This window comes from Vigna unguiculata, chromosome 6, assembly GCF_037176805.1.
Source record: "Vigna unguiculata cultivar grain cowpea cultivar isolate G323 ecotype 2 chromosome 6, ASM3717680v1, whole genome shotgun sequence".
Classification (NCBI taxonomy): domain Eukaryota; kingdom Viridiplantae; phylum Streptophyta; class Magnoliopsida; order Fabales; family Fabaceae; genus Vigna; species Vigna unguiculata.
The window spans coordinates 37,063,446-37,074,851 of record NC_140797.1 but is presented as its reverse complement, the minus strand read 5'-3'; the positions used below and the strand labels follow the sequence as shown (position 1 = coordinate 37,074,851).

The window sequence follows — 11,406 nt, the reverse complement described above, 5'->3', positions numbered from 1 at the left end:
CGAAAGTCAAAATATATTACAGGAAATCGACTTTCGGAAATCAAAATATATTACGGAAAATCGACTTTTGAAAGTAAAAATATATTACTGGAAGATGACTTTCAAAATTTAAAATATATTACCGGAAGTTAATTTTCGAAATTTAAAATATATTACTGAAAGTCGACTTTCCGATTTTCGGAAGTCAAAATATTAATTCTGTTTTAAATATTTTTAGTTTTATTTAAAGTGTATGTTTTCTCAATTTTAAATGTTTTTTTTAGTTTATTATTTTACTTATTTTTTATGTTTTCATATTTCTTAATATATATTTGAAAAATAAAATAAAATATTAATATCTATATATATAATCTTATTTTTATTTAATATAGTGAAAAAGAAATATAAGTAAAAAAATAAATAAAACTAAAATATTATTAAACTTTAAATAAAAAAACGAAAAATGAAAAATTTATTTTGTTTTAATTTAATAATTAATTTCTTTAAAATAATCAAACTTTAAATTAAAAAAAATAAAAGAAAAAAAATACACACATATATATATATATATATATATATTAAATATAAAGTTTTTTAAATTATTTTTTATTTTTATTTTTATTAAATTTTTAATAAATTATATTAAAATAAATTTGAATTTAAAAATATAAAAATAAATCTTCAAGTATATATATATATATATATATATATATATATATATTTTTTTTTTTTTTTCACATTTGAAAGTCTAAAATTTTAATTGGATGTTGAATTTCAGAAGTATCTTTTATTGAAAGTCGACATATGAAAACAATTTTAGGATTGTGATTTTCGTGGTTTCGCTCAGATGATTAAAGGATATTTATAGAATTTTAGAAATTTTTGGAGAAGTAGAAGAAATTCTTGGAAGTGTAGAAAGAAAGACTCTAATTGTTTTAACTGATGGGCTATTTTGTTCATAGAGTTTATTACTGATTCATCAAAAATAATTTAGAAAGAAGAATTAAAATTAAAATATATATATATATATATATATATATAATTACATTGTTTGAATATTTTAATAAAATAGAAATCATAAAGTATTATTAGCATAATAATCATTGACAAATAAATCTAAACAAATTAATTAGTGATCGTTCCTAACTCAACTCATTTGAGGATTAGATAGTGAGGATTCTAAGAAATTGGTCGGTTGAAAGTGTGTCAACTTATGTCGCGAATACTATAATTGTAGTTAGCCCTTAAATTCAATTTCTCAATGAAAACACGAGATGAAAATGATTTCAGTGATGATCAATCATGAAAAATGTTAAATATAAACGAGGAGAATCAAGAAACGAATAAGATATGAAATTAATGATAATGTTGTTACATAAAAATTAATCCCTATGGAGATTACAAACGTGTAATAGACAAAAGAAACAGTTTGGAAGTATAAACCGTTAACATTTAAGAAAAAAAAAATCGATGACTTAATTTAAAAGTAAAGATATTAACTGTAAATAGAACCTGTCTACAGTAATTTTGTCACTTAAGTGTGATTTTCAGGAGTAGATATTATGATCACTACAAGAATCTGATTATACACGTACTCTTAACTTTAAATCTGGTTTCGTTATCCTAAAAAAATATGTTAAGTAGAAAGTGATTTATATGTGGAGAAAAGAAAAGAAAAGAAAATGATTTGTTAGAATCATTTGTTAAACTTTCTAGCTTTATAAATCATTTGTTAATTTTGATTAGACATCATATATTTTTTCTATAGTATTTTAACATATATATTAAATATGATAAATGAAAATTGACACGTGAACATAATTGAAATATCAATTTAAAAAAAAAAACCATCATTACCAATGAATTTATGCCTTTTATTTTGATTTGTATTGGCATTTATATCTTACTATCCTCCAAATAATTTTTTTTTAACAGAAGATATTTTGATAAAATAAATTGTATGTGTAAGAATGAATAAAAAGAAAAAGTCATGCATAATTGATGCGATAATCCCGGAAGAATATGAGGTTTTTATTCCACAAAATGTGTGGTTGGTATATGGGAGAGAAGAATCAACGTGTTGTGATCCATGTCTTTGATTTGAGTCAACAAAACACAGAAGCAAAGTCCTCAGAAAATTGATTTGATTATCTTTTTTCCACACAGGTCACTGTTGAATTGTTGCTACCTTTTCAGATTAATTTCCAACTTTGGAGTTTGGTGCAGACTTTTTATAGTGATTGGTTCCAACTTCATGCATGTCTGCTGCAAACAAAACATCAATGATCTTGTCAATTACATCTCAATTTTCTGGGCAAAGACAACTACAACTGAGTGTAATTATTCCCCACAAATTTACAAGATTATGCTTGTCACTGCATATATATCAAGTCAATAACACAGGCAGTGACTGTTTGGGGAATATGTGGAACCTTATCACAGATATATGAAAATTAAAATTAGTTTCGCTTTCATTCAATTTAGTCTTTAAATTATGTAACTATATTTACAGAATTTTAAAATTAAAATATTAAATTAGGTCAAAATTTAAAAAAAATAAATAAATACAATTTTCACTAAAAATAAAAAATTAAAAACATATTTAATCGTTTTATTACATATACAATAATAATTTTGAATTAGATAAATTAACGTTAAAAGTCATCCTTTAGATTGAAAAGTTATATTATAAAAAACATATTTAGCAAAAGTCTATACTAATTTAAAATTATTAAAAAAGATAATCAAATTTTAAGCAATGTAAAATTATTCAATTCTCTATTTACTTATTCACATAAAATAATTATACTACATATAAAATATTTTATTTAATATTTTTTATTATAGTTGTTAAATATTTGTATAACTTTATTCAAATAATTAGGATAATATATAAATATAACAATTGAATCAGTTATATTTATATATTATCTTAATTACCTTAATAAACTTTTATAAAAAATAAATTACAATAAAAAATATTAAATCAACTATAATAATAATTGAATTAATTTTGTCGATAAAAGAAGTGAATCTTCATTCTGTAAAAAGTTATAAATTGTGTGCCTAATGGTTGAATTTTGAAACTTGGAAGTCTAATAAGAAATATATATTTGAAATTTAATTAAGTATATCTTGTCAATTATGTGTGCACATCATGGTTGTACTTATTTAGAAATTTTAAAGTTAGACAGTTTGTTTTTATATTTCAATTTGATATGTCTTGTCAATTATTTGTGTGTACAGTTATGTGTACTTGGATATTATTTAGAAATTTTGAGATCTTCTAAAAAAAATATTATTTTATTGATTACAAAGTTATTGATAAAAAATTTTAGTATAACACACCTTTTCAAACTTTATATCTCTTTAAAAAAACGATAATGGAATTATAATTTTGTTAGATGTTTAAATTTTTAAAAATTAAAGTGTTAATTTAAAAACAAATATATAAATAAAAAATTGAAAAATATATAAAATAAAATTTTAAGTTATTTTTTTAAGGATTTTAAGTTTACAATTAATTTTTATTTAAATTTATTGATTATTTAAATTTATTGATGTCGTGTTATATTTTTTTTAGTGCATTTTTATAAAAAAAATATATCACTAATATCATAGGTTTTATTTTTTTTATTTTTTGACATTGAAAACTCTTTTTAACAAAAATTTCATTCAAGCATGTTCCATTGCATTATAGCGGAAACTCTACATATAAATATACAATTGGAATGTTTCAACCATTTTTAAGTTGATCTAAAATACGACATGTTCTTGAATCCTAAATGTAAAAACTTAAAAGCCACTTAGTTTTAAATATAACATCATTGTGTAATTCATTATATTTTACGGTGGAAGAATAAATATATATCTTATAGAATATATAAGTAAAATGTAAGAATAAATCAAGTACAAGTCTATTTACTAAAATTGATATTAAAATTATTTACAATTTATCTTTAGTAACGATAATAATAATAATATAATTTGTATTTTGACAATATTATAATTGAGATTATTCATTATATTCTAGAAACTGTTATGCATTTTTAAGTTATGGTTTTCACGACAGAATGTTAACACGAGAATTAAACACAATTATGGTAAAGATGTTAAATTTTATCAATTTTTTTATGGTGAATTATGTCTTTATTCCCTTAAAACATGAAATTCAAATTCGTCATATTTTATATTTTGATAATTTTAATTTATAAACTTTAAAAATGAATATGATTTTTTTTAATCCAATAACAATAATTTTTTTTACGTGTTAAATGATAATGTTTAGGTTGACATTTGAATTAAAATGTGTCAAAGAGAAAAAGTATATATAACTTAAATGTTATTCTAAAACACTACATAACAAGTGAAAAGTTTAATGTGATTAGGTTAAAAAATTATATTCATTTATTAGTTTGAAGACAAAAATATATTAAAATTTGGAATATGGAAAAACTATAATTTTACATATAATTTTAGACTAAATATATGTTAAAGTAAGTAGATGAGACTAATACTCACAAACAAGAGGGGTGAATTGATTGTGATAAAAATTTACTTCTTTTTGGTTCAAGAATAACTTTCGAAAACTAAACTTTCTTTTATCAATTAGAAAATGAATTAATGTGATGCTCAATTTATGACCCTTTTAATCCTTGAATGCTTGTAAAGAAGATAAGGAAAGAAATAGAAGACAATGGATTTTATATTGGTTCATTCTACACGAATTTACGTCCAGTCTTCTTTTAACAACTCGAGTTAGAAGGTTTCCACTATATCAAAGAGTTTTACAAGAATTCAAGTACTCCTCAATAATTATAAACCCTAAGATATCAATATCTTGATAATCCTATCAAGAATTGCTTCCTAATGCAATGCTACACATAATTGCATCAAGAACATCATCACCTACACAATGATACAAAATTGTAAAGCAATAATAAAAGCTAAGGAACGAATACACCTATAAATCAAGTCGAATTTGTATGATCATCCTAAGCCAAGCAAGAACATCATCCCACCAATCAATCTTTGAACAAATCTTCATGAAGTAGTTGAAATTTATTAGTGCTCATTCAAGAATCCTCCAAGAACTCTCTGGTCTCTCTTTTGCTCTTTCAGAATTATGAGAATTGGGTTCAATCAATTCAGAGAGATGTTGGGCTCTTAACACTGTTCTCCTATCGCAATTAATTGATTGTACTGTTTTAATGTAATCAATTGATTCGATACTAAATTCAATGTTCATTGAGCAGACTTACACAGTTGATTTCATTAGTAGCTCTAATTAATTAATATGACAGTTTTGACAATTTTATCAGAGTCTAATATTCCTTTTGTGCTAAGCATACTTCTAATTAATTTTGTTGTGATTAATATGGTATTAAGATATTAAGCTTGGTCCACAACATTTCTAGACTCAATCATACAGTAATTCTAACTATGATACTACTATATATGATTATTCTTCTCTTGAATATCATTAAAACTAAAGTTCTGAAATTTTAAAGCTCTTCTTTCCTTTGTTCCTTTGAATAACAATATATTTAACCTATTTTTTATATAATTTTATTCTGTTAAACAACTAATTTCAGCTTTCAAGTGATTCATCATCTATTATCTGAGGTGAGGACAAAAGAAATTTTAATTGTCAAACCATTGTCAATATTAATATTATTATTATTATTCTACGATTGAATAGAATATCCATCCAAAAAAATAGTTAACGAACGGATCCGATTAAATCATTATCAAATAAATCAAATTCAATTATATTTTCAATTAATCAGTTTCACACCACAGCCCTGTACAGAAAATGATAAATTAAAGGGAAATATCTTTATTGCTGATATATACTCAACACACATTCATTGGATTGTTAAACACAATCTATACTCTTTATTTCCTTCCATCTAAATACACATAATTATTTTTCAATATTCATACAGTAATATTGCACCCTGTCGCCAATAATTGCTTGCTTACTGCACACTGCACAATCACATAAAAAACATAAAGTTCAGAGTAACTGTCAGATATTTTTCCATGAGAAGAAGAGAAATTTGATAGCAGAAAAATGGTGAAGGGTACTTACGCAGAACAATTGGTAGAAGGGTAGACTTTGAAGGGACACTTAGTGCCACATCTTCCAGGAACTTCATTAACATGGTCATAGTTCATGCCAGGGATAAGTGCAGCTCTGTCCTTAATGCATTGGCATGCTCCTCTTCGATCATCACCATTCTTGTACGCAGCATTCAAAGAGTATACACCTTGGCAACACAAAGATGTCACATTCCCTCCAAAAACTCCATAAGGTATGCATGGAGTCAGCCAAATAGTGACTTGATCACATGACAAGCTTGATTCACCATAAGAGCATGTTATCATCATGCAAGCCATCATCGAAGCAACCAATGCCACCTTAGTCACTGCCATTCTTTTCTCACAACAGGCTTTCTGTCTTTTGATGAGTGACTGTGTTGATGAATGGGGTGTTAGCTAGGTTTGTACTATATATTGAGAGAATGAAGAAGATTGGAAAATTTTAATGGCTGCGAGAAATTTGAAGATAGAGCCAAAGATTGTTTTGGTGTTTCTGCGTGATGATTTAATGGGAGAAAAATATCTCGAGAAGTTTCAAAGAAGTGAAGTAGAGGTTGCGTGTGTTGATTACTTTGGAAAGCTAGGGATTAGGGATATAGGGTTAATATATGTTGTACACCAGCCAGACTATATATATGTTGTAGACACATGTGCTTGTCTTGTTAATGTTAATGTGTCAAAATCACAGTGTGATATTTTTGCCACAATTCTCTTATTATTGAATAGTAACTTTGTATAACCAAAATAAGATAAATATTAATTAATTTTTGATAAATTATATCACTTCAAGAAAATGTTTCACTAATAATCAATTTTAGTGATCAAAAGTTGTTAATTATTTGGTCACTAAACATTAGTTACCACGTTTTTTTTATCGAAGGAATTAATTTTTAAATTAGTCTCTAATTAGTTAGTAACTAATTTAGCGATCAATTATAGTTTTTTTTTCATAATAGTGTCTATTTTAGTAACCAATAATTTTTTTTTTCAAATTAGTATCTAAATTGGTTGTTATAATAACTTACAACTTTTGATCACTAAGATTGGTTATTAATGAAACATTTTTTTTGTAGTGTATATAGACATGTGAAAGAAAAGATGGTTAAATATGTTTTTGCTCATATAACTTTGAGTGAAATTTAAAATCAGTTCATCTTCAAAACTTTGGCCTAATTTAATCTTTCAAACTTTAGAATTGTGTAATTTTGGTCCTTTTAACAAATTTCTTTCAAGTTGATTTGAGATTTTAAATGTGTTTCATGATAGCATTTGGATTGTTTACCATGTTTGACATATTTTCGGTTCAATGTTAAATAAACTTAGCAAAATTTAGTTAAAAGGACTAAATTCAGGTAGTTCTAAAGTTAAGGAACTAAATTGGACCAAAGTTTTGAAGATAAACTAATTTTAATTTTCACTCAAAGTTAAGCAACCAAAAATATATTTAACCTAAAAGAAATAAATCTTCCAAATAACTAAAAATAGTCCTTCATGACGATAAAGTAAAATTCAAAAAATATATTATATATAAGAATTTGCTCTAAAATATCGGTTTATATTAATGTAAGTAATAGTTATTTTTTAATTGAAAACATTTAAATTCATGTGTTAATATGGGTTGATTTGGATGTTGATGTGTTGGAGATGTGAAGTTTCCTTCACTAAGTGGTCGAACTGCACCATGGAGTCATTTTTCTTATCTGTGCTTTTGCTATCACCTTATATTTTTTTTCCATTTTTCTACTTTCTTTGGAATGTTTCAAAAGTTAATAATACACAAATGGTTAGAGAACATCAATCGTGTGGTCAATCCAATTACAGTGAGTGCATATTTTTTTAGGATTTTGATTCTTGAAATTTTTATTGTCGGAAAACCATGTTTCCAATATATTGACAGAATTAGTCCCTCAAACACTCTTTTTAATTAAATTTATTTTTTGCTCATTAAAAAAAACAGTCCCAAAAACAAAGGCTACTTGTTCTTTGCACTTAAAATGGTAATCACTGATGTTCTTCAATTGCTGATAAAAAAAAAAAAAAACTGATGTTCTTCGATAGTGATAATTTGAGGCATCAAGGACAAGTGAAACCAAAGAGATAGCAGAATTTTCATTCGAGTGCTGGTATATAAAACTTTGCACTGGTTGCTCATCTGCCATAAATAAATAAAAAAAAAGGAAAGAAACCAAGATAAAAGCAAGAAAGAAAAGGAAAGAAAAAGTAATTAGAGTCATAATAAAATCTATGTTGTTAGGTATAGACTCACACTTGATTCTTAACGATCTTTTCTTATAGAGTGTTTTACTGAAAAGATACAACACTAATGAGACCTAAATCCAACCACATAAAGCATTGACACCACTTTCAATCCAAAATCTTAAGACAATGAATTTATGGATCTTTATTTTTATATAGTGCTCTACTTTCTCATTTTTAACCAATGTGAGACTTAAACTCACACTTAATTCTTAATAATATTTCCTCGAAAATAGTCTTCTAGAAATCTTTTTTCTAAATTTCTTCTACAAATTGACTTCTCCTCTATCATTAATCATCTTCTTCACACTTATTTACCTTGTTACAATTAGATGTTATGATATAATTTCTTCTCTTCAAATGTAGACTTTAGTTGCCATTTGAACAGTTTCAGCTAATGTAAGACAATTTAATATTGTGCCATAGGTGGCATGATGGTTGTGGGGGAGGTAAGGTGGGAATTCCATGTGTCATGTCTCAAATCATGAAAAAATAATTATATTAAAAAAATGATAAATAAGTCATTTTCTTTGAATTCATCTAAAATATGACATGTTCTTGCATCATAAATGTAAAAACTAAAAAACCACTTAGTTTTAAACATCATGTGTAAATCATTATATTTTATGATGGAAGAATACAATCATGTTTAATAAGTGTGTATTTTGTAGATCCTATATTAAGTAGAAATGATGTAAAATTATAATATATAAATAATTGAATAACTGAAATTATACACTTTTAAGTTATGGTTTGCAAGGCAGAATGTTAACCCAAGAGATCGAGCACAATTGTGGTAAAAATGTTAAATTTTATCAATTTGTTTTATATAACTTTGTTCTGTTAAACAGCTAATTTCAACTTTCAAGTGATTCATCATCTATTGAGGCGAGGAGAAACTAAATTTCAAATGTCAAACCAGTCTCATTATTATTATTATTTTCTTTTACTCCTCTTTGCAGGCCTATTATTCATCATTAAGCCGCTAAAATTTTAAAGATATATTTTCTTGTTCTGAATGAATCCAATTAATATTCATCCAAAAAAATAGATAATGATGGATTCAATTAAATTATTATCAAATAAATCAAATTCAATTATATTTTTAATTAATCAGTCTCATATTCTGTACAGAAAATGATAAATTAAAGGGAAATATATGTATTGCTTATATATTTATATATATACTTGAAGACATTCATTGGATCCATAGTCTTTATATCCTTCTATCTAAATACACACATATAAACTTTTTTTCATTATTCATACAATAATATTGCACCTTCTTGCAGATAATTGCTTGCTTACTGCACACTGCACAATCACATGAAAAGCATAAAGTTTAGAGCAAATGTAGTTGAAGAGAAATTTGTTAACAGAAAAGCTGAGTGTGAAAAGAAAAAAATGGTAAAGGGCACTTACGCAGAACAGTTAGTGGAAGGGTAGATCGTGAAGGGACAGCGAGAGCCACATATTCCAGGAATTTCATTGATAAGGTCATAGTTAATGCCATTGATGCGTGCAGCTCTGTCCTTGATGCATTGGCATGCTCTTCTTCGATCTTCTGCATTCTTGTAGGCTGCATTCAGAGCGATTATACCTTGGCAACACAAAGATGGCACACTCACTCCAAAAATTGCAGAAGGTACGCATGGATACAGCAAAAATAGCGATTTGATTACATGTCAAGAAGGTTTGACCATAAGAGCATGTTATGAGCATGCAAGCCATCATTGAAGCAACCAATGCCACCTTAGTCACTGCCATTCTTTTCTGTCTTTTGATCAGTAAATGTGTTGATGAATGGGACATTACGTTGGCTAGGGTTTCTACTATATATATAGAGAGAGAGAGAGAGAGAGAATGGAGAATATTGCAGTGGCTAAAGGCTGCGACAAATTTTAAGATAGAGGGAAAGATTCTTTTGGTGTTTCTGCGTCATGATTTATTTATTTGTGGAATAATATCTAAAGAAATTTCAAAGAAGTGAAGTGAAGTAGAAGGATTCCCTTATTATACAATACCCAAAATAAGGTAATGCTAATTAATATTTAATAAATTATAGATATGCAATATTAGTGTGAAAAAAAAAAGATTAAAACTTTCAAATAACCTGAAATCATCCTTTATCATGACATTAAAGTAAAATTCAATAAATATATTACATATGAGTTTGCACATATTAATGTAAATACTAATTTATTTTTTTTAACTGTAAACGTTTAAATTCATGTGTTAGTATGAAATGATTTGGATGTGTTGATGTATTGGAGATGTGAAGTCTCCTTTACTAAGTAGTCGAACTTCATTATGGGGTCTATTTTCTCATTTATGATTTTTCTATCACCTTATTGTTGAAAAGCAATTATTTTTATTTTTCTATTTTTCTATTCTCTTTCTATTGGAATGTTTCAAAGGTTAATAATACACAAAAGGTTGAAGCACATACTAGACACAAATTTTAGTGACAGATTTTGTATCACAAATCAAGTTATAATAATAAAGATATAATGGTAGTTGAGAAACTCGTGATAAAGGAAATGTTACTATTGTCGACAATTATTTAATCTCACGTATAAAATATAGATATTTAAATATAAAAGAGTGTGTTAAAGATTTTATATCTATTACTAATTTATAATATATAAATGAGAAGAGTCTTCAATGACCATATTAATAAGATTAGAGAAATTCAATTATTTTTTAATTGCTTATGGATGTTTTTTAATCTATTTGAAATTGCTTAATTAGTTCTATTTATTTCACATGAAGCTTATTTTTCTGGGTTCTGATGTAATCTGTTTTCCTCTTTAGTCATGCTTAGCGTAGAAGAAACCAATGTCAGAAATGTCACGTGTTACCTAAAAAATTGAAATAATAAGAATTGGGTGAATCCTTGTAATCACGTAGTGTTGCTAAATTGTTGTTTTAATGGCAATTAAATTAATTTGTTGCTAAATTTTGTAGTTTATTTTCCCTTTATGTTTTTGAAATGCCATCATTCTCTCTAGGAAGCTTCTGCATAATAGGGTTCAGTGTTGGCCAAAATTACTACACTCCAAAGAG

General features: G+C 25.9%; 1 protein-coding gene and 1 pseudogene across 2 annotated transcripts; both read right to left on the bottom strand.

Moving 5' to 3' along the window:
• Positions 1–5,795: 5,795 nt before the first annotated feature.
• Positions 5,796–6,651, bottom strand: LOC114187678 (non-specific lipid-transfer protein 1-like). Its single transcript, XM_028075985.2, has 2 exons — positions 6,074–6,651; positions 5,796–5,970 (listed from the first exon to the last, which is right to left on the bottom strand). Exons 1-2 carry the CDS (start codon positions 6,415–6,417, stop codon positions 5,961–5,963), a joined length of 354 nt encoding a protein of 117 aa, XP_027931786.1. The 5' UTR covers positions 6,418–6,651; the 3' UTR covers positions 5,796–5,960.
• Positions 6,652–9,485: 2,834 nt separating this feature from the next.
• On the bottom strand, positions 9,486–10,166 carry LOC114189012 (non-specific lipid-transfer protein 1-like; annotated as a pseudogene). The gene is made up of 2 exons (XR_014995803.1): positions 9,763–10,166; positions 9,486–9,654 (listed from the first exon to the last, which is right to left on the bottom strand). The product of XR_014995803.1 is annotated as a non-specific lipid-transfer protein 1-like (transcript).
• Positions 10,167–11,406: the final 1,240 nt, after the last annotated feature.